A 23,761-nucleotide genomic window follows, 5' to 3' on the forward strand; every position below is an offset into this window, starting at 1 on the left:
GAGAAGAATTAAGATCTTGTCTCCTCAGCAAGAGCAAAGAAAGCTTTGATGATTTTAACAACTGCAGTATTTTTTTTTAATATATATGCCCTCTGTCTAAGGACAGTTTGCCTTTATGTGTTACAATGTTCACCATAACTTTTCAAGATGAGACCATCTTTTCAAGATGACCACATCACAGAATGGGTCAGGTTGGAAGGGACCACAGTGGCTCATCTGATCCAACCTCCCTACTCAAGCAGGGTCATCCCAGAGCACAGGGCACAGGATTGTGTCTGGACTGTTCTGGAATATTTCCAGTGAGGAAGGCTCCACTCCTTCTCTGGTCTCTGTTCAGTGCTTGGTCACTGCACAGGAAAGAAGTTCTGCCTCATGTCCAGGTGGAACTTGCTGGGATCAATCCAAGCCCGTTCCTCTGGTACCATTGCTGGGCCCCATGGAGCAGAAACTGGCTCCATAATAAAAATCTCTAATGTCAAAAATCTCAAATGTCAAAATACTACTGAATTAATAAAAGTCATCCACAGGGAGGCAAATTCTACCTTTCTGTCCAGGAAAATGATTTTTGGCTGTACAGGAAGCTGCTTCTCAATTTCTCCATCCGAGGGCTGCACCTGAACAGAGATGCTGTAGGGTCTCCTGTATAAGCATGTTTCTGATTGTTGTCTGCTTCCATTTCTTTCACATGAAAAGGGATGGGAAAGGAAAAAAAAAAAAAGGAAAATCAGAAATAAAGTTCTAGATGTTATTTTCTGTTCCTATTTTCTACTTTCTAATTTTCTGTATCATAACCCTTTGATTCCTTGGGTGAGAGCAGCATGCATGGAAATAGGAAAGAGTTCTCACTTCCAAGCAGAAAGCAGCATCAAAGTATGAAAAAATCCTTTTGTTTCAATCCCTAGTTTACAGATGGAAAAGTGGGAAATTGAAGTTATTTATGTCCCTGTTATCATGTTGGAAGTATGTGGCAGAGACAAGGATTTTACAGATTCATGAACACAATGCCTTAGCCCCAAAGTCATCATTGAAGTGCACTGAGAGCAGTGGAGCCTGCAAATGTTCCCTGTCCAGCAGAAAGATTTTCACTGAAAGCCTTTGGGCTCCTCTAAGAACAAAGACTTGGTTCTTCTACACAAGCACAGCTCTTACACGGCTTTACTGCATTTCCTTTTGCTGCCATCACCTTCCCAATCTGCAAAGTCTGCAGACTGAAGTAAAGCAGTTACAGACACCCCCTTGAAAGACATTGGTTTTTCCAAGCCTGAAATTTAAATTAGAACATCCCAGGAGAGCATTTTTGCATTTGAATAAAGAATCAACACTTCATTCTGAGCCTGGATAATTTCATTCCCCTCCCAGTGCTTTGTGCCATTTAGTATCTCATATATATATATAATTTATATATATATAAAATGTTCTAATCTGCAATTGCAATGAAGTGGCTGGGGGTTTGGTATTGTCTTGAAATGAAAGAAGAAAAGCTATTCATTGATCTCTATTGTTTGCTTAAAGGTGTTTACAAACACAAGATATATGTAGCTTAAGTTTCCTTTGCTTTTAACTCTTTTTTTTTTTTCTAGTTTTGATGGTTGTGGATGTTTTCTCAGAGTATTACTCTGTATTACAAATGAGAAACTGTTCATACTGAGCTGATGGAAAATACTGGTCTGAACTACAGCTTCTGGAAAGATCAACTAAGGTTTTAAGGATATGTGCAGACTCAAAAGTTAGCTCAAGGATTGAAATTTTAGTTCACATCTTGGTTCTTTATCTTGTATTTTTATTGGTGGGAAAGTCTCAAAGGTGGTGTTAGGTTTGAAATTCATGTCAGGGGGCATCAATAAGGTGCTGTTATCCACCTTCTTCCAAAAATGTGCATTCAACTTAGTAAGCAAACACCAAGTCATATACAATACACCAAGTCATTTCTATTTTCAAGCTAAAGAGCTGCAGTTTTCTGTGAGCTCCCTGGTTCCAGCTGATCACAGAGAGGTTTAGGTGAGTCTTGGCATAGTTTCTGTAAAGCCCAATTTTTTTTTTTTTTTTTTCTCCTCAGCTTCTTTAACAAATAAGAAAAATGCCCTGAATTCACACCTCAGTCTCTACATGCTAAAACTGTGCTCATCTAGTGCGTAAAGGAAGGCTGCTGCAAAATGTGGACCTAGGAAGTACTTCTTACTCCCAAAAGTGAGTAGAATCATAAAATCATAGAATCATAGAGTCATAGAGCCATAGAATCATAGAAAATTTGGATTAGAAGGAACCTTAAACATTATCCAGTTTCACCCCCTGCCATGGGCAGGGACACCTTCCATTATCCCAGGTTATTCCAAGCCCCGTCCAGTCTGACCTGGGACACTTCCAGGGATGGGGCAACCCCAGCTTCTCTGGGCAACCTGTGCAACTCTTAGAGTAAAAAATTTCTTCTTAACATCTAATCTAAATCTATCCTCTTTTAATTTAGAACCATTCCCCCTTGTTCTTTCACTCTCTGGTAAAATAATGGTGAAGAAAACAGAACGAAGCAAAACTAGATATGGATACTTAAAATGGAAGTGTAAAAATGAATGTCTGTTTGTGGGTACTTTGAACTTGGTTAACACAGCATGGAATGTGGTGCTTATATCCCACATGGTCCAAAACCTGACTCGTGCTGTGAGGGAGCACCTGCCTTAGGGCACAACCCTGCACACAGCAAGTTATATTCCTTAAAATTATGTCAGTGTGGAGGAGGAGAAGGGAGCATCCTGCTGCTTCCCGGCTGGAAGGAAATAGGCCTTTCCTGACACAGCTTTGCCCTAGGGAGGTGGAGGTAGATGAGTGCTCATAGCCCAGCAAGGACCAGAGCAAGACCTACCTTTGCCTTCATCCTGTAGTCATGAAGGATGTGCTGTTTGCCACTACCCTGGAGTCTCCTGCTGGGCAGGAGCAGGCTGGTTGGCAATTCCCTGCTGACAGGGAGCAGCTCTGGTGCTCAGTGCCCTGCAGCTCTTCTAGATGTGGGCTCAGCAGGCTGGGGATGCCTCAGTCAGGACACCAGGCATCCCTGATCCTGTCACCATCAGCGCCTACATGTGTCTGCTGAACAGGCTGAGGCTCCACAGGAGAGCGAGTGCCTGTCCTTTAGCAGCAGGGAAGTTTGAGGGCATAGAAACTGGAGGGTCTGCTGCAGGTATTATGGATTAATTGAGAAACTTGGTGGAGAGATTTGGGGCAGAGGAAATGAAGTATCTCTGAAATCAAGGAGAACTTGTCATTTTATTTACAATTGTAATAATAACTGTAATAATAAAATATAAAATCATTTGGGTTGGAAGGGACCTAGAGGATCATCTTGTTCCAACCCCCTACCATGGGCAGGGACACCTTCCATTATCCCAAGTTACTCCAAGCCCTGTCCAGACTGACCTTGAACACTTCCAGGGATGGGGCAGCCACAGCTTCTCTGGGCAATTCCTCACCACCCTCACAGGGAGGAATTTCTTCCTGATATTTAATCTAATATAATGTAGTAATATCATTACTAATATAGCTATATCATGTCATCATAATAATGTCTACAACAATAATAGTAGTGGGAAGCAGAAGCAGAAGCAGAAGAAGAAGAAGAAGAAGAAGAAGAAGAAGAAGAAGAAGAAGAAGAAGAAGAAGAAGAAGAAGAAGAAGAACTATTATCAATTGACTTCAAGGGGAAGGAGATCAGGATGAGAGCCTGGGTCAAGGGTCCATTAAAGTCAATGTGTCTACTGAAAAACTAAATTATGCCAAAAACAAGCCTTGGCACTGACACCTGATCACATGTACAATTAAAATGTCAGTCTCTCTTAAGCTGTGGTTCAGGTCCAATGGCAAGGTCCAGAACAACTCCCAAATGGTCTGGGAGATAATACAGTCAGAAAATATTTTCACTTGGAAGTTTGGGTGAGGCCATGCTGAAATACATCAGCTGGCCTTGGTGCCAAAGAACAGCCCCTGGCATATTTAATTTCCTAATAGACATTGAAATTAATTGAACAGTTGTCTGGTATGTCTGCAATGTGCTGTAAAATCAATATATCCTTGGAAGGGGAAGGAAATTGGGAAGAATTTAGGGAATAATATGACTAAATGAATCATGATCCAGCTGAAGAGACATTTTTCTTTGTGGCTGAAAAGGTGGGGATTGCTGGTAACTGCAAGGGATTCAAGAAAGGGAAGTTCAGCAAGGACAGGGCATAGGCAAGCTGAGGACTTGTGGCAGGCAAAATAGGTACAGATACACTGGAAAGATTGTGAGGAACTCAGAGTTTTTGGGTGTGAATGGGTTCTGATGTCATGGGATGATGAAATAAGCCAGACCTCTGCCCTCTCAGGGGCACTGTTGGAGCTTTGTCATCCCCTGCAGATCTTGTCACTAATTAATACAGATGGGGAAGAGCAACGTGAGCATCAGAACACAATGAGGAGTCTGAGGTCATTCCTATTTTAAGCAAAAAAAGGTATTTGAAGGATGACTTTTATTTCCACCAATTCCCATATTTTCTCATATTACACAAAGAAATCAAAGAGATTCATGGAGCCCCACTCCTGGCTCAGCACAGGACAGGCCCAACAATCCCATCCTGTGCCTGAGAGCATTGTCCAAGCGCTTTTTGAACTCTGCCAGCTTTGGTGCTGTGACCACTGCCCTGAGGAGCCTGTTCAGTGCCCAGACACCCTCTGGGTGAAGAAACTTTTCCTCACATCCAACCTAGACACTCCATGGCACATTTTCATGTCATTCCCTCAGGTCCTGTCACTGGTCATCATGGAGCAGATATCAGTGCAGGTCCTCTTCTTCCCCTCATGAGGAATTTACAACTGCAATGAGATCTCCCCTCATCTCCTCTTCTCCAGGCTGAGCAAACCAAGTGACCTCAGCCTCTCCTCCTATGACTTCCCCTCTAGGCCCTTCTTTCATTAGAACAATGAATCTGATTAAGGGTTTAGATGTGGGATCACCAGAAGCCTTTAGAAGGAGAAGGACAGAGCACACATGCATCAGATAGGAGACAAACATCCTCCAGATTCATTAGTGACTTCCATTAATAGCTGTAGATCAGTGGAAATGCCCCTGCTTACAAAGCCAGTGGCGAGGAGCTAAGCCAGGCCTCCTCCATAACACAGTCCCCAAGTTTACTGTCAGAGAAATGTCTTTTATTAAATGTAAACAGCATCCCGCCGGAGGTCAGAGCTTTGCCGTGCTGTGTATCCCAAGGTAATACCACTTTAAGCTCCACATAAACTCTTAAACAGTTTCTATCCTAAAACCATACCGTAGGTGGTACAGTTTTTTACGATATGTTATAATAGTGCAATAAATCTGTTAGCTTAAAATCGAATCTCCGTGGCCTTTTAGAGAAATCATCATTAAATGCAAGGCCCTGTTAATGATGCCATCCCAGTGAAATTGTTTAATCTGCTAGGGGGGTGGAAGGTCACCAAATGAATTTTTTATAATACATCAACTTGACACGCAATAGGGAAAACTGTAATAGATAAAAGCAAAGGAAAAGGGCACTGTCTTCTTCTGATAGGTCAATAGCAGCCAAGAGAGTCACTCATCCACTTTTCCTTCACTACCGTGCTCCTTTTCCATTTAATATGGACACCCAATTAATACCTCAGCACCATAGACAACCTCATTTTAGGTGAATTATAGCAATTTCTTCCCCCTTCTCCGAAATGAAAGTGATCACAATACATCATAGCATTGTGCGAATTAACGTTAATTGATTCGAGTTACCAAGCATTGATGGGCCACTTCTATAATCTGGTCCTTATTGGGAGCTGGAAGGGATGGAGGGAAGATTAGATTGCATCCCCCGTTGCTTTGACGACGGCGGTCACCTGATGGCTTGTTAGACAGTTGTACGCTTCTATTGCCGGCCCCAGTGGGGTCGTCAGTAAACTGGAGTGATGTCCAAACATCATTACACGCTGCTCCGATATTAAAGCAAAGGGATTAGCACCTTATTGCAGGCAACCTGGATTTGTCATTGTGCTGTCGTTATCCAATTTCCAGATGATAATGTGACTGTGGCCTGCGGGCACGAGGTCCTACAGCCAAACCAAGGTGCCTGTGTATGTATACATATATATATTTTTTTTTTTAATACATATATGCACACACACACACTCATATACATATATACACATGCACACTACTCCACAAACACCCAGCACCCCAAGCCATTTAACCCTTTGCTCACCAGATTCCTGCTAACAAAGCATGTGGAAGAATTTTTCCCCTTTTCCCATCAGACGTGCAGCGGAGGCCAAGAGCGCTATGCGACAGCAGAGTGGGCTGGCCTGGGAGCTGATACGGCTGTCACTCACTCGAATGTCACAGCAGACAAGCTCTGCTGGTAGAGGTGACACCACTGACATGTTAAATAAGGCGGAGTGGGGACAGGTTGGTCCCTTGGAGACGTGGCCAGCAGCTCCTCTCTGCTGTTGCCTGTGTCATGTAAATCATCGCTTATGTCGCGGGTCGCATTAGTTGTTAGGAGGGAAAATAAATTCATGTGTGACACGAGCAAGGCAGTTTTTGTTTGACAGTACTGGGGTACCAATGCTGGGATCAAATCTCTTTACAGTGCTTGAGAAGCATAGCAGGGACACTGCTGGATCTCCTGCACTTATCTGAACAACATTAACTCCTGAGGGAACACTGGAATAGGGAATAATTTCCCTTGAACTGATCCTCTTCATTTTTAACTGAGATGTATTAACACAAACCCTTCTGTTTCAAAGACCAAGACTGGTGTGGGGGATATGTGTCAATTTATTCCTCCTTCTTCCTGTAGATGCAAAGTCCTGTGCTCCTTTTCCCAAATCTCTCCTACTCTCTCCACCTTCCTTTTCCTCTGCTTTCTCCTCCTCTCCTTTCACCTTTCCTACCTCCTGCTCTTCTCCTGCAGAGGAGCCAGCTGAGCTTTGGAAGGCCACTATCAGAGCAAGCAACCAGAGCTACATGGGGGTAGGACTTCTAATTGCCCGAATCTTGTAATTCACAGCTGTCACCTTTGAGTGGGAATGACAAATTCTTGGATACATTTACCATGTGCACTAGATACTAACAGAAATTTTGTTTAAAATTTAAGACTTAGAGGTGAAATGTATCTTGGTGATAGACCCTCTAATCCCTAACTGTCAGAAGGGGTCCTGCCCAGGAAAGCAATGGTGAAAACACATTATTATATCTATCTACTATAATTGGAGAGGCAATGTGATGATCCATGGAAGGTAGTTTGGAGATCTGTTTGGAAACTTACAAGGGAAATGCTGGCTTCACACAAGGCTTATATACGAAGGGCTGCTTTTGGTATTTTCCCCTTCAAAACCAATCTTAAGGACAGACATCATATTTTGTGCTTGTTTGGAACAGTCTGGATGAAAAACATTTCTGCTTAAACTTCAATTCAATTACTCTATTGACCATGGACTCAGGTCAAAAGATGCTTCCTTAGTTTTCCTTCCTTGATTTAAATACGAAGGAAAGAAAAGCTAAAACAGTAGACCTGGGACCTAATCTCTACATAATGAAAGGCTTTTTGTAGCATCATCATCGCTGGTATGACTGGGCATTCCTTACATTGGCAATTCAGTTTTTATGCCCAAATTCAATTCTACCAGAAGAAAAAAATTAGTAACAGATTAAAATTTCTCTATTGATCAGACAGATAAATATTCTATTGACACAGAATCCCTTCACATAAACTCTTTTTACATCCATTGTCACCACCTTCACTGTGAGAAGATGTGTCTGAGTCTCTTAAGTTCCCCGTGACCACCCACCTCTTCTGGCCCATCCCACAACTACTAAACTTCCCACTAGGAAAAGAATTATGAATTGACAATAAAAAATTCATCCTGATTCCAAAACTACAACTTTTGATCCGGCAGTTTGATATGACATAACACTTTTTGTTCAAGTTTTAACCCCCACTTCATACTCATGATATTTCTTATCCCATCACTCCCATAAAGAACCCATTACAGAACCAGAATTTCCTCTGATGGAAAACACTCTAGGTGTTCCATGAGGACTTTCTCACCTTTTTACTAGACTGTAAAAGAGGTGTTGGCCACCTCAACTATCCCCAAACTATTAAGTAAATAAATAAATAAATAAAATTCATAATATCATTTTGGTCATGTGGGGAAAAAATCAAGAAAATATTATTGAATGGAAATGTGAAATGTGAAATGTTCTCTTTCCAGTATTGCAAGGCTATTCCAGTTTGTTATCTGAGGAGGAACCTACTTCTATTTTTAAATGCAAATTTAGCTCTTGATGCCTTACACGCTTTTGTTCCTGTGCTGTCATTGTCCGTTGCTATCGAGAGATTCCTCACTAGTATTTACTCTTGCAACATATTTTCACAGATAGAATGATATCTTCCAGATTTGCTTTGCCAAGTTAAACAAACTCCTTACTAAATGGTTTTATGATTCTCTTCCTTACTTCTTAAAATAAACTCAGTTTCCATGATCATCTTAAATATCCTTCCTTTTACTTACTTGGACTGAATTTGTCCTTTTTTGTACATCAGCTGTGAGTGAGTGGCACATTCTACATAAGAATGTGCCCTCTACACTGAATATCTAATCTGAATCTAACCCTGTGAATATCTAACCAAAAATTAAATAAGTTTAAATTAAAGATTTTAAGCTCCTGAATATCATCACTTCCACACCTTCACTTGAGGACTGTAGCAGATAAAACTTTGAACTAACCTCAAGTGCTACAATACCTGCAGCTCTTGACATGGAGATTTTTAGCATCCTGCCTTTGCCTGCTCACTGGAGGAAAAACTTGTGTACTTATGCAGGAAAAAAGTTGTCATGTCTATTTTTTATAAAACCCTGTGCAAGTCCACACAGCAGCCTGCCTGAAAAATGCACCAAATCCAAAAACTTTGCGGTTAGGAGGAGTCAGAATTCATCTAGTTTGAACTCCAGCCCTGCTGCCTGCATGTGTGCTATATGATACAGAGAATTAGTTGTAATATCTCATTTAGTACTCTGCATGGGAATTGCTGTTGGAATGAGCCATTCTTTGATAATTTGCTTCCCTTTTATTCCTTGCTGTACTTCTTGTTCTTTCATATTTATGTTGATTCTAGGAAGATTTTGCAAAACAGAGATTTCTATCTGTAAATACATCACAGTATCTATTATACACAGGCATTTTACTGGAAGATAAACTATGTGATAGACATCTCTGACTCTCCAGCTGTGCAAGATTATAGCAGTCACAGTAATCACCTCTGTCTTCACTTGACAAATTAATGAGCCGTGCTTGAAGTGACCCTAACAAAGGAGTTAAATTAAAATCATGTATAAAAGCACTTCAAATCATAACAGACAAGCCATATTTTTTAAAGGCTTGGTAGTGTGATATACAGACCTTCTGACTACTACCTTACCACAGCAGGGTTTCCGAGGCTCCCCTTCAGCCTCACTGTTCTGGGCTGTAAATGAACATCCATTCTGTGCTGATTAAAGATCTTTTTGCAGTTGTTGTTGTGTTATAAAACCATAAAATCATTAAAGGTTAGGAAATACCTCTAAGATTATTTAGTCTAGCCATTAACCCAGCACCACTGTGTTCACCTCCAAACCATGTCCCCAAATGTCCCATTCATTCACCTCTTCAACACTTCCAGGGCTGGTGACTCCACCCCTGCCCTGGGCAGCCTATCCCAATGCCTGACCACTCTTTCAGTGAAAGACTTTTTTTTTCCTAATATCCAACATAAACCTCCCCTGGTGCAACTTGAGGCTGTTTTCTCTTATCCTGTTGCTTGTTACCTGGGAGAAGAAACCTCCCCTGGCTCCATCCTCATTTCAGAGAGTCATTGAGAATGATAGCAATGCAGGACAATTCACTGGTCTGAAAGCCCAAGGAGATAGGCTTGGCAGGAGTGCAAGTTCTTTGTATTTCTGGTGGTCCAACTGGGTTTTGCATGACTCAGGTGTGAAAATATTCCTCTTTTCCTTCCACAGAAAAATACACTGGAATACTTTGTCTGTACTTGTAATCCCAGCCCCATTATCTGTGCCTGTGCCAGCATGTGCTGCTTAAATGGAGACAGATAGACAGTGGGGACAGTACATGTCCCAACAGGAAAACCCTGATTTCATTTCACAGGTTATCTGTGGCTTTATTGCATCGGAAATGTCAGCCATGAGTAATTCCAGAAAAGCTATGACTGATGGGGAGCAATAAATAACAGTGCAGAGGAGCTCGAGCAGCTGAGGGTTGGTGAGTTCTGAGCCAGTCCTATGATCTGGTGATGTATGCTCTCTTCAATAAAGATCCCAGGTCTTCCCATAATTGGGACAGTGAATCCAAGGCTTTAGACTAGTACTGCTCTTGTGTCTGTAGTAAAACAGCCTCCATCCTAGGGAACTCTCCTGATCCTTGCTGCTTGGAATCTTTTCACAGAGTGTGCACAGACAGGAAGACAAAACGCAGCTGGGAGAGCAGTCCCAGTGTGGAGATGTCATTTCTGCCTGAGAAAAAGGCAGCCTCGAGGTTTCCTTGCTGGCACACAGAAGGTGGTGCTTCCCTCCTTTAAATGGTCTCTTGGAATCATCTCTCAGGCTCATGTAAATCATGGAATGCTTTGAGATGGAAGGGACCTTAAAGCTCATCCAGTTCCACCTCCTGCCATGGGCAGGGACACCTTCCACTATCCCAGGTTGCTCCAAGCCCCATCCAGCCTGGCCTAGGACACTTCCAGGGATCCAGGGGCAGCCACAGTTTCTCTGGGCACCCTGTGCCAGGGCCTCACCACCCACAGCAAAATTTCCCACATCATTTTTCTGCTGTCCCATTTTGCAGTGTCCTTCAGTGTAACACAAACAGCCCCACTCACAACAGTGATGTGTTGATTCAAAATACAGTAATATCTTCAGAACTGGCCATGATTTAAGATCTGATCTTGCACTTAAGAATTCCTCATTGGGCTTAATGCAACGCCACAGAAAAAAACAACAAAATACCAAAACTAAAAGCACAAGAGCAAAGCAAAACAAGAAAAAATAAAACAAAACAAAAATAACCCACCCAACCCAAAATAAAACAACAATAAAATCCTCCCCCACACACAAAAAAAAAACAAAACAAAAAAAAAAAAAAAACCAAAACCAAAAACAAAACCAAACAACCAAAAAAACACCTACAGCTGAGACCAACAAACAAAAAACAAAACAAAACAAAGATTCCTACAGTCACAGACCATTGTCCTCCTTCTGGCTGCTTTTCCACCATGAACCACGCAGTGTCTGCTAGAAAAGTTAAGTGTGTGAACAGAGTTTGTATCACTGGCAGACATCAGGATGGTTCATGGGTCAGCAGTAAATGGGAGAGGATGTGGTATTAATTTCAGAGGGTAAGTCTTAGACAAATCCAATTTCTTTCTTGCATAGATGGAATATATGGATTATACTTATACTTGGATATGCCTCAGTAGGGCACAACATCAAAAAATAGCATTATGCAATATCAAGAGAGTACACAACAAGATTGCCAAGCATCAAATCCTATGTCCCCTATTAAAAACAGATGGGATATTACCTTTTTCATATTACCCATATGCTTTTAATACAGTTTCAGGATCTGATGCTGAAACACACTTCTGTCTGCTCCCATCCCAGACCTGCTCTTCACAGCCTCCTCTGCTGATAAGGGCTGACATCTGGGCTGTGCAAATAGTGGTTGTAAGAGGCTGAAAAAGGCAAGACAGGGACATAGGAAGGAGGGAGAGACAAGGTTGTTTGTTGCTGTGGAGAGGAGGGGAAAAATAGACCTTCAAAAAGAGAGTCTTGGTATTGGATATCAATAAAATTTAGCATGTACAAAACCAACCAAGAACGCTGTAACTGGCAGAGCTCAGAAGGGAGCTCCAGTGGGAAATTATTGTAAAGCAAAGGAGTATCCTGTGTTGTTCTGTCAAAATGAGATGCAGGTCTGTTGCTGTATCTGCATGCAGGTACAAATATAAAGCCACTGATGATAAAATGCATGTAAGTTTTTGTGGCTTGATAAATTACCAACAGAAAAGTCAAACATAGGGGCCCAGCTCATGTGGGATGTAGGATCTGAGCAAACAGAGGGAACTCAGTTCTGGAAAGTCAGAACTGAAAAGGAATTAAAGAATACAGTGAGCAAACAGAAGACCATGAGCTCTCCTGTTTCTGTGGGAGAATGGACTAATGGAATAATTGAATTGTGCCAGTAGAAAATGGGATTTAATACCCCTTTTGCATTTGGCACCAATTCCATACAACCATAGAACACCAGGTTGGGAGGGACCTCAATGATCCTGTGGTCCAACCTTTCGTGAAAAAATCATGGTCTAGTCAAGGTGGCCCAGCATCCTGTCCAGCTGAATCTTAAAAATTTCCAAAGATGGGGAATCCACCACGAAGGAAACCTTGACTTTCAGTCACGCCCTCTTCCCAACAGATTCAGAAAACAGAGACAGAGAAAGAAAGAAAGAAAGAAACGCTCACCAAAACTCAAACCTTTTGACTTTTTTTACCAAAGCAGACAGTGAGGTGATTTGATTACTTTGAAGGTGTCTGGAGGAGGAGGAGGAGGAAGAGGCAATGCCCAGAAAGCTACTGATGTAAAAGTGAAGGAAAGATACCATTTGATCTCATGGGAATCTGGAGGTAGAGGGTGACAAGAGGAAGTGAGCAAGTATTTGTGACAAAAAGAACAGAAATTGGATCCAACATCTAGGCATGAGTTCAGGTAGTATTGGATGTGTCCAGCTCCTGTATCATCAAGACCAGATGGATTTCTAGAATTTTAGGTAAAAAGAAAAGTCGACACTAAGGCATCAAGGTGAAGAGTAGTGGTTTGTATCCTGCAGGATATTGAAATAAAAGATTAAACAGATGTTTGTGGCCTTAAATTTTAAAAGTATATTAATAAATGTTTAGATCTTCAGGATAGTTAAGGCAACAACCCATCTTCAATAACTCATCCCTGCTGCCACATCAATTTATAAACATTCATAGATTTAATTGTTTAGAATTTAAGAGCTACGATAGCCTGAATTAACTCAATTCTTTATAGTTTCAAGGCAGACTTCCAGGAACTCTGTTCATCATTTAAGGCACCACTGACATCTCTGTATTCAAAAGATTCATGAGCACCAACAGAAAAGCATGGTAATTGATACTTGGGAATCCAGCTAGTACTTGGGCATAGCTCTGACATCACAGAATCATGGAATGGTCTGGGTTGGAAGGGACCTTAGAGGTGAGCACATTCCACCCCCTGCCATGGGCAGGGATACCTTCCAAAAGACCAGATTGCTCCAAGCCTTGTCCAGCTCGGCCTTGGACACTTCCAGGGATGGGGCAGCCACAGCTTCTCGGGGCAAACCATGGAAATTTTATAACCTATTTCAGCATGGTTAGTCATATTTTAGTCAATGGAGAACTTAATAAGTACATCAAGTGGATAAAGTGTCTCGCTACACTTAAATCAGTATCTGGTGATGATACATCTGCTACTTACCTACTGTTACCTTCTCCTGGGGACAGCAAAGCAGACTGAGTCACCATTAAGGTGTCAACTGGCAAGCCAAGGCCACTCTGAAGGTCTCCAGTCTGATGAGTGTTGATAATTCTTCTGGCCAAACTCTTTAGGCTGTCACTTGTCAGCTCATTTTTTTGATGACCCGGCAGATCACCAAGCTCAATGATCAGCACTCTTGATGGACCAGCCCCATCAGGTGGGTGCAGAGCCTGGATGCTCCCCGGTTGTGTCCCCTCTTCCTGTGGGCTGTATCTGCTCTGAAAGGCTGTGCAAAACGCCATATTAGGGCAGTGATATTTCTTTTTGCTGGCATTGGCTGATAGTACCTGCAAAGTGCTTTCACTTCCTAGCACATTATAGACCACTCTGACTTGATCATGACCAATCTTCAAGAAATCAGCCAATCGACGTATTATGGTTGCCTCACCCACTTCCCCAGCAGCCTCAGTTACAGTGAAAGCCACAAGAAGCGAAAGGCCAGCAACTATTTCCACAGGTTCATTCTCATGGAGAAGAACATAGAGAAGGTTGTCCTCAAAGCTGAAGTAATTGGCTCCTGCCCCTGCATTCAGTGAAAAAGAAGATGGGGTTGGAGAGACATAATCCCCTTGGATGAAAACACGAAGGCTGAGTGGTTCAGTGAAGAATATGGCAAGGGGCAGCCTGGTTGTGTTTTGGCCACTGAGAAGATACAGTCTGAAAGCCAGAGGTGCCAGGTCTGGGAAGCAAACTGTGGTGAGTTTGGTGGAGGGCAGAACAGAGAAGAAAGTAGAACGATGCACTGCAGGGTAACACAAAGAATGTGAGGTCTCATCAGTGAAGGTGTCCATAAAGCTGCCAGTCACTGCAACCACTGGGAACAGTCTCTGGCTGTCCACACTGGAATCCAAGTTTTCTAAGATGACAAGTGCATGATCTGTCTGTTTACAGAAGTAGCCTTGTATGGAGGGCTTGAAGAGGCACTTACTGTCATCTCTGTAAATTCCTGGAAGAGAATAAAGGGAGATGGGGAAAAAAATTAATTGTTTCAGACATCTCAAAAAAAATTTTTAATAGCTCCTTGTTTTCCCATTCCAAATTTAAGGTCACTTTGTCAGTGTTAAAATTTTACATAGTTTTAACAGAGGCCTGGACACAGAGGGATATGAAATAGGTAGAAACTGCATCTACCTCTAGATGTCCTGGGGAGGAAGATTGTTGAGGACTGATAACAAATGACGGAGAAGCATCACATACACCTACCTTATTCTTTCTACATATCAAACTACAGTATCCATTCAAAGAGCATACATGCAAGACAGATTTGTCTGACCCAGAACTTTGTATTTGTGCCTTCTACATTTTCCCTGGTCCCAAGCCTGTTAGCAGGACAATGAATCAGGGCATGACTGCAAGTCTTTGCAAAGATAATTTAACCTTACAAAATGCTGTCTCATTCCACTCACAGAGACTGCACTTCAAACAGAAAACATTAGAAAGGACCAGAACATCATTAATCTACTCCAGTGATGAACCACTTCATCAAGTGAGAAGCTGTAAGAAACCATCAGATTCAGATATCTACAAATATAGGAGACTCTCACATGTTTTCCAAATGTCCAAACTCCCATTGCAGTCAGTTGAGATCTGGAATTTCAACCATTTGCTCACAGATGGTGTCTACATTTGTTTGGGATGTCTTGAGGTACCTGAGACATGTGACACAGGGTCTATAGAAGACATATGCCCTGCAAGGACACCCTACAGCACCAGAAATTACACTAAACACACATTTATGTAACTGAAACACATCCAATTCCCCAGCCATCTATACAAAGCAGTTTAAAACCAATGAAATTCACCCTAAAGTACTTCTGTTTAGTCATCTGGATTACATTTTACAATCCTATAATTTTGTTTACCAGAGGTGGGATCCTGTGACTTAAACACAAATGCAGAGTGTCACCTGGACTTCTTTTGGTAGCTGCAACATCTGTAGGTGTAACACACAATGAATGGAAGTGCAAAAGCCACTTTAGATAACACTTTGTTCTTTCACTGAATGTAACAGAGGTGAAGATCCTTACACATATCTCAGGATTTCCCTAATGCCTTTGCAGACAAGTCAAGAGGATCCTTTTATGGAAGGCTCTAGAGAGAAGAGATGTAATCCACACAGTCTTCTGAGTTAGAATCATAGACCCACGGAATGGTTTGGGTTGTAAGGTTGGACCTTAAATATCATTTAGTTCCAACCCTCCTGTACAGGAACACCTTCCACCCATCCTGCTCAGGCCCCCATCCTACCTGTCCCTGAACACTTCCAGGGATGGGGAATCTACAGCTTCTCTGGGCAACCAATGCCTCAACATCCTCACAGTAAAGAATTTCTTTGCAATATCAAATTTAACCCTACCCCTGTTAGTTTGATGCCATTCCCCCTTGTGCTGCCACTCCATACCTTTGTCAAAAGTCCTGAAAGGTGCTATAAGTTTGCAGTGTGCTCCATCTGACTAAACACAGGTCTCTGCTTTAAGATGAGAGATATTGTGCCTCAGGCTGTAGCAATGAGATCACCACGATTATAAAGAGAGAATAAAAGTGAATGAGTTCAGATACAGGCACCAAAAACATAAACATTTCTGCCTGGAGCATCTTAGAAAAAGACGTATGTTTCTGGTTTTCTTTCCTCTCTTCAAAATAAAATCAAAGGAGGAATTTGCTGCTGTAGTTAGAATTCTCCTTCCCTCACCTAGCCTGCTCCTTCCTTAGTCAGCTGTGCTCACAAACGTGTTGGGCAAAGCATGGCCAATGTCCAAACTAACTCTGTGCCTCTCATTTAGCACTTGGGGACATTTATTCAGTTCACATAAAAAATAAGGGACAGCAACATCCTTGATAGTCACAAACTTCTGGATGAATAAGAAGACATTAGGGCAAAAGGACATTCCTTATCAAGGACACATTATGTGAAAATTTCTGCTTGATAAAAGTAGCAGACTCCTAAAAAAGAAATGAACTATGAGAAGCCTTGGATGGTGCTCTGGGTATAATGGTGCAGTGGAAGGTGTCCCTGACCATGGAAGAAGTGTTGGAACTGGATCATCTTTAAGGTTGCTTCCAACCCAAGCCATTCTATGATTCCATTAAATAATTCTGGACTCTGCCTTTAGTTGCATCTCAAAGCCTGGATCCTGTGGGTTCTCACCTACTATGTATTTCCAGGGGAATCATCATGTGCAGCCAGTGGTCTGTGAACATTCCCCAGATTGAGCTGTCCCTCTGGACGTCCCTCAGGGAAGCAATGGAATTACATAAATGTTGAGCTCTGCTCAGGAAGGTTGTCCAAGTGAGATGGGATCTGTACAAACCCCCCTATTTTTAGACACCAGCTGACAAATTTGCTTCCCTTCTCTTGCTTTTCCCTGGCTTTTTTGTTGCTTTTCAGTGTAAGTAGTTTGCTGTAGTATTTTGCTGTCAATTTGTGCTGGAGGCAAAAAGAGAGTGAGGGACAACTCTGTTCAGAACAGAAGTGGAAATGCTGTGCTCAGAGACATTGGAATTGTCCCGGAGCGCTGGGAGGACGCGCTGTGCCGCCAGCAGCCTCCCACAAAGGCTGACACATCTCATCCACGGCTCTCCTGGAAACACCCCATCTCCCCCTGGTGACATTTCTCATGTCTACAAATGGGATTTGATGATATTTCATGATTTCTCAGAACTTTCCTTAGCCCTGCCTGCCTTGCAAAGGGGGCTGGCTCGGTTTCCTGCACACACTCACACCCATGCACACACACGCATCATTGCTTGTCTTCTTCCAAATGGCCTTATCTGCCAGTCACAATTTCTGCAGCCTGCAATTTCGATCACTTTTAAATGAAACCCATGCTGGCCTTAGTAATCATAATGTCATTTACAATTTACCACAAAACACGTTTATTCGGTTAGTAGCACACTGGAGAAAGAGAACTCCATATGAACTCGCCACTGAAGCCCTAATCTGATTATTTCCTCATGAAAATCCAAGCAGGGGTGCTTGTAAGAGGGGTCTGAGAGGAGAAGAAAAAAGTGAGTCCTGGCCACAGCTGACTCTGATAATCAATGCGAACAGATAAGTGACGCCGCGTGTCATGGCCAGCACCTAATCTGCCCCAGGGCTTTCCTCTAAAAAAGGCCAGAGTGGACAGGACTTAATAAATACTGAGTGACCACTGAATATTGAGCTGACATGTGCTATTTACATTGGTGATGAACAATAGCAGTGATAAATTCCAGAAGCATCCCCCTGCCATGGGTGAAATTGGATTACACAAGTTCTATTTGTATGTGTTTGCACACACACATGTGCGAGAGAGGGAGAAAAAAATGGGGAAAAAATAGTCAACCTTAGTCTTTAGAAATGTGTGGGAAAGATGGACAAGATAGTCACATATTATTGAACTTCATGCTGGGATCCTGTGTACCCAGGCAGAGGAAGGGGACACGTGTGCTTTGGGCTCGAGAATTCACCTGTTTGTCCTGCTCCACACAAGAAGAGAGATAAATGATATGTGGGATGTGTGTGTTTTCACCTTCTGCAGATAATTCCTCCACCTCAGCGAGCAGACTTTGCTTTCTGCAGGTTCCACCCATCATCAAGGCAAATTTATTATTTATTTATATACATAAACACACCAGCACATATATCTAGATGAGATTTTAGCACTTAGGTTGCTTCTAGGGCTCCTGACAAATATTAACTTTGTGTCAATATTTGTCCTTCCTGTCGTGAAATGAGGATTTTCCACCTCATTTCACATTTGAAAAGAATAATGCGCCGAGGGGGTCCTCTTTGCTTAGGAAAAAAACCTCCACCACTACCACCATCACCACATCGTATCCTTTATTTAGAAAAATGGAGAGAGGTGGAAGGAGAGAAGAGCATTTTTTAAAATAGATGTTCTGACTTAAAGGCACATAGAGTCCTTTACAAGTCTCCTGCCTTTTCCCTTGTTCCCCAATGCCAAATAAATAAAATAAAATAAATTCTACATTTAAAATTGAATGAAATACATCAACATTAATGATTTTCCCCTTCAGGTTAACACTACCATTTGCTTCAATAATTTTTACCCATTTCGTGATAGGTTCCACAATTCATGGTACAAAGAAAAATAGAGTCTCTTTCTGACAAAAAACAAAAGGCAATGTCAGTTTTTTATCAAAATAAAATAAATCTCCCACAATTTTCTTTCCATCTGACTGCATTTGCCCGTCAGTTATTTCTAATTTAACTACAATTATAGCTACAAAAATACAAAAAAGCAAGGAGGAGAGAAAGGGGGGAGGGGAGAGATAAATGGGAGACTGTTTAGAAATTGCGATTCATTGGCCTTGGGCTGGCCAGCACATATCTTTGCTGAGAGGGAAATATTCATCAGCATTAACTGTTCCTTTTGACCTGCTGACATTCAAATGGGAAATAAAGGGGGGAAAAAAGAGCCCAGGAATAGCACTTTGGAAATACAGAAAAGGTAAATTATTCTGAGTTCAGTTGCAGAGGAAGGCACAGTGGTACTAATGTCACTCTGGTGTTTGTGTACAAATGTGCTGGTTTTGGTTAATTTTCTTTGCAGTAGCTATTTCTGAATGTGTTTTGGATTTGTGCTGAAACTGGTGTTAACAGCACAGAGATGTTTTCATTATTGCTGAGAGGGGCTTGCACAGAGTCAAGGCCTTTTCTGCTCCTCACCCCACCAGTGAGTGGGCTGGGGGTGCACAAGGATTTGGGAGGGGACACAGCCAGGACAACTGACCCCAGGTGACCCACGGGATATCCCAGACCATGTGGGTTCATGCTTAGCATATAAAGCTGGAGTAAGAAGAAGGAAGGGGAGGAGGATATTTGGAGTGAGGGCATTTGTCTTCCCAAGTCACTGCTACCAAGTCACTGTTACCAAGTCACTGTTACCTGTTACTTGTGTGATGGAGTTCCACTGGAGTGGCTGAACACTCTCTGCCCATGGGAAGTGGTGAATGAATTATTTGTTTTGCTTTGCTTGCTTACACAACTTTTACTTCCCCTGTTTAAAGGTCTTTATCGCAACCCCCAAGTTTTCTCCCTTTTACCCTTCCAGTTCTTCCTCCCATCCCACCAGGGCTGAGTGACTGAGGGGCTGTGTGAGGTTGAGCTGCCAGCTGGGGTTAAACCATGGGAACACACACACACACATAAATATGTACTCATAGCAGGGACCATGTAAATAAAAATAGAGTGACTGCTTTAGGCAGTTAATTCTTTCTTTTAAAGAAAATTATTTTGGAAGGAAATGAGTCTCATAACATCACTCTGTGTGGGGGTTTCTACTCTCCTATTTATTGTTCTTCTATAAAAACTTTGACACCCCCCCAGCCAATTTTAGCCACATTTGTGCATTTAAAAATACTATGTTCCTTCAAGGTTTATAAAAGTAGGTGCCCAAGTAGAGAAAAGACAGTTATTGCTACTTCCATTGAACGAAGCTCAGTAGAAAAACTCTCTTCTTACACATCCTGAGATCTGCATTCACCCTTCCCTTTCTCATGCAAATCCAAAGAAAAACAGGTGTTGTACATGAAATATTTGCTCTTGGATTCATTGTATACATGCTTTGATACGGCCACCCACATTGAAACTACTTATTCTCTGTAAAATCAAATGTTATACATTTTCATACAGTTATACATTTTTATGTTTGCATCAACCCTTCAAAGTTCCCCATGCCTGAGAGGGAAGGCACACATTACAGAATACAATATATCTGTCCCAGTCATGAACAAAAAATTACAGTTTTCCAGTTCCCAGAAACTATAATAATAACTCATTCTTGACCTCAAAGCATCAGTGCACAAGTAAAGTTTTAAAAAGAGAGACCAGAAACTCTCTGAGGTCAGAATGCTCTCCAACAGGGATCAAAAAGAGTATGGGAACAAAGCATTTGTATAGCAATGTTCACCCAAAATGCTCCTCAAGCTTTCAATGATTTACAGGTCAGGAACCTCTTGAGTCAGAGAGATTATTGTTGGTCTTTGTATTTGAAAGAAAACACCAAACCTGTCTCACAAACCCACAGAAAGCTGGGGAAGAGAATAATAACCCAGCCATGAGAAAATATCTTGATCCCTCTCAAAGGAGGTGGCTGAGTAAATCTGGAAGGGCCCTTTAGTGAGGTTGCCCAGACCAGGTTGGATAAAGGGATTTTCCTTATAATTCCATGAATCTTCTGGATTACAAGGTGCCACACTCGGAAATACTTGTGTCCAGAAGAATCAGCAAGACCTGAGCTGCTAGAGCGCTTTATCCGTCTAAACTTATAAAATAACCAGTGCCAAGTCAGGCTTTAGTCCCTGAGGCCAGCTGGCGTAGCACTTCCATAGTATTAAAGCCATGGACCTTCCAGAAGACAGTGGTCACCTCCAAACTTCATTTTTGAACTGGCTCCTGACTTGTGATAATTTTTGGAAAGCACACAGGAGTTATTTTGGGCACTTCTGTGTTGGCTGGGACAAAAGTGGGTTTGGAGCTGTACTCTTTGTGCAATAGGAAACTCCAGTGTCCATACTCCAGTGCTGCTGGACTGGGTAGAGACCCACTCCTGCTGCTGTCAGCCCTGGCCCAGAGCAGCTTGTCCATAATTTTACTAAATCAGAAAGACAGAATTGGGAAGGATTTTTGTCTGCATTATGATTAATGATTTGGGAACTTTGATCATTTCAGTGATCCTCACAACACAAAGGTCCCCATATTGCTTATTTCAGGAAAAAATCCAAAGCAGTGACAAAAGCATTACCAGATATTTTACTGTGCATGGAGACAAAAATGGTTAAAGAGCCCAGACTGGAGCTTTTAGATGATCTCATGAAGCAGGTAAGGCAAACAAACTATTCTCACAAACCTCTTGAAGTCACTAACCACCAAAATCCAAAAAGCCAGCTCTGAGTAAAATGGGTCCTGTCTCCCAGGAAAGACATATAAAAATGCAAAGAGAAACATCTTTTCGTCCCTATTATTTCACCTTTGGAAAACACGCTGTTCCACAAGTATCAGCTCTTTTCTTGTGTCACTACCAAAGCTTTTCCCATTTTCTTCCCCTTGAAGATAATCCTGATTTCCTTTAGGTGTTTTTAAGAGGATTCTTCTCTTCTCCTGACCAGCAACATCACTGACTGAAGCTTTAGTCACACCAATACCTGTGGCTCAACATAAAGGTGAGGGGCAGCAAACAGCAGAGCTTTTGCTGACACAATTCCAGTCACCATCTCTCTGATCTAAGAATGATAAAATTACCACCAACAACAACACCTGAAATCAGAACGGCAATTTTGTCAGATGCCAGACCTAAAAATGAATGTGGCTGTGCACGCACTGCTCTGAGCTGTGGATATAATGAGTTTTGAATGGGAAGTCCCGGACACAATAAATCTGTGCCATATGTGACCATTTCCTGTGTCAGTTCCTTTCTCATAACCAGTGGAGGCTTCGCCCTCCCCCTCACTTTCCCTTTCATGACCCCACACCAGGGCTCTGAAATCTTTCAGGGTTGCTTTTGGGCCCCGGGCCTTTCCACAGCAGTTGCATAAATAAATGAGTTTGACAGCAAACATCATAATGGTTACGGTAATTTGTGCTCCACACAAGTGCTTGTGCTACTCGCAGGAGAAACGGGAGAGGAAAGAGCTTGTTTTGTTACCACAAACAACAGTATGCTCTCTGACAAGTGGTGAAAGAATTAATCAAATAAACTTGAACTCTATTCAGACCATCGCTGTTATGGATGGGGAGGTTCTCAGCTTCACTTTCCCTCCTTGGCCTGCAGTCACTGCAAAGACAAATCATCCTTTTCTTCTGCAAAAATAAAGTTAGGGCATAAAATGAACTGCCTCAAAATAAAATTTTCAAGGAACTCCACTTTACTGCTATTATTATTATAATTTCTTCCCAATGAGAACAGTACTTTGGTCCTGGGAACGGACTCACAGAGAGACTGAGCAATCCATTAGGAGCGGGCTAGAAGGAAAATGCCAAATACCTGCAGTTTCTAGAAATATTTGGGTTAGAAATAAGCTTTAAAATGACAATAATTTCTGTAAGAAATAGGTTGAGAGGGCAGAAGCTTTCATTTGTTCTATTTTCTCCCCTTTTCATTGACAAATAACACATTTTGACTAAATACCAAACTTTTACTAAGTTTTTAACTTTCCCTGAGAAATCATAATATTTTTGGTCTGTGTACATTTTTTTCCTATAAACCCTATTACTAAAACCCATTTTTCCCCAGCAATGCCATTTAAAAAACCATATTTCATATATCCCAGTTTCAGCCCAGAAAGACTGCAGACATTTCAGTTAGTATAGTAAAAGGCATAATTAGTTTATAGAAGTTTTCTAACAATTGTTAGGAAGGAAGGTTGCTTTCCCATGTCCAATACAGAGAGAACAAAATAAAAGTATTAGTATTTTAACTAGGGAGGCTTAGGTTGGAAATTAGAAGATCATCTCTCCAGTAAAAAAGTATGTAAGTAGCAAGAGCTTGAAACCAATTGATTAGGAATCTGGGAGAACTAATACAAGGGAGGGATTTTTTTAGCAGGTCATATTAATTTCTTTTGGGAACATTGTAATTACAGATATCACTTTGGAGTGCTTTTCTTTCTTTCTTTCTTCTTTCTTTCTTCTTTCTTTCTTTCTTTCTTTCTTTCTTTCTTTCTTTCTTTCTTTCTTTTTTCTTTCTTTCTTTCTTTCTTTCTTTCTTTCTTTCTTTCTTTCTTTCTTTCTTTCTTTCTTTCCTTTTCTTTCTTTTATTTTCTTTCTTTTCATTCTTTCTTTCCCTATCTAAATTATAAAAAAATGCTAAAATCTTAATTGCAACTGCCTTGGCTGGAGGTTCAGTCCAAGAGCCTGTGCTTATAACAGAAAGGTTCACAAGCACAAGAGTCCCTGTGACATTATTAGGGTGATTTTCAGCAATATTAGTCCTGTATGGGCTGTGGACTTGAATCCTAAAGCAGAAGGATTTCATTATGGGTACAGACAGCTATATTATGCCATGACATATTTATGACAATGAACAGTAATGGGAGGCAAGTATTTTAAGCCTTGGGAGTCGAAATTAATCTGAGAGCACGGTGCCGAATCTGAACACCTATGAAAACATATTGCAGAGCTAAAATTTGAGATAC

The 23,761-nt window shown here is 41.6% G+C and overlaps 1 protein-coding gene and 1 long non-coding RNA gene across 2 annotated transcripts in view; one reads left to right on the forward strand and one right to left on the reverse strand.

The window, feature by feature from the left end:
- The window catches only part of PKHD1 (PKHD1 ciliary IPT domain containing fibrocystin/polyductin), a 238,092-nt gene that overhangs the window by 13,508 nt on the left and 200,823 nt on the right, over window positions 1-23,761 (reverse strand). The window contains exons 59-60 of the mRNA XM_053938363.1: window positions 13,565-14,570; window positions 543-678 (exon numbers count right to left, since the gene is read on the reverse strand). Of these exons, the coding sequence (XP_053794338.1) occupies window positions 543-678; window positions 13,565-14,570 (1,142 nt within the window). The remainder of the gene's footprint in view (window positions 1-542; window positions 679-13,564; window positions 14,571-23,761) is intronic.
- LOC128785623 (uncharacterized) lies at window positions 13,335-14,168 on the forward strand. The gene is made up of 3 exons (XR_008429951.1): window positions 13,335-13,459; window positions 13,696-13,781; window positions 14,082-14,168. It is a non-coding gene; the product is annotated as an uncharacterized LOC128785623 (long non-coding RNA).

Source organism: Vidua chalybeata, chromosome 3 (assembly GCF_026979565.1).
Source record: "Vidua chalybeata isolate OUT-0048 chromosome 3, bVidCha1 merged haplotype, whole genome shotgun sequence".
In the NCBI taxonomy this organism is placed as follows: Eukaryota; Metazoa; Chordata; class Aves; order Passeriformes; family Viduidae; genus Vidua; species Vidua chalybeata.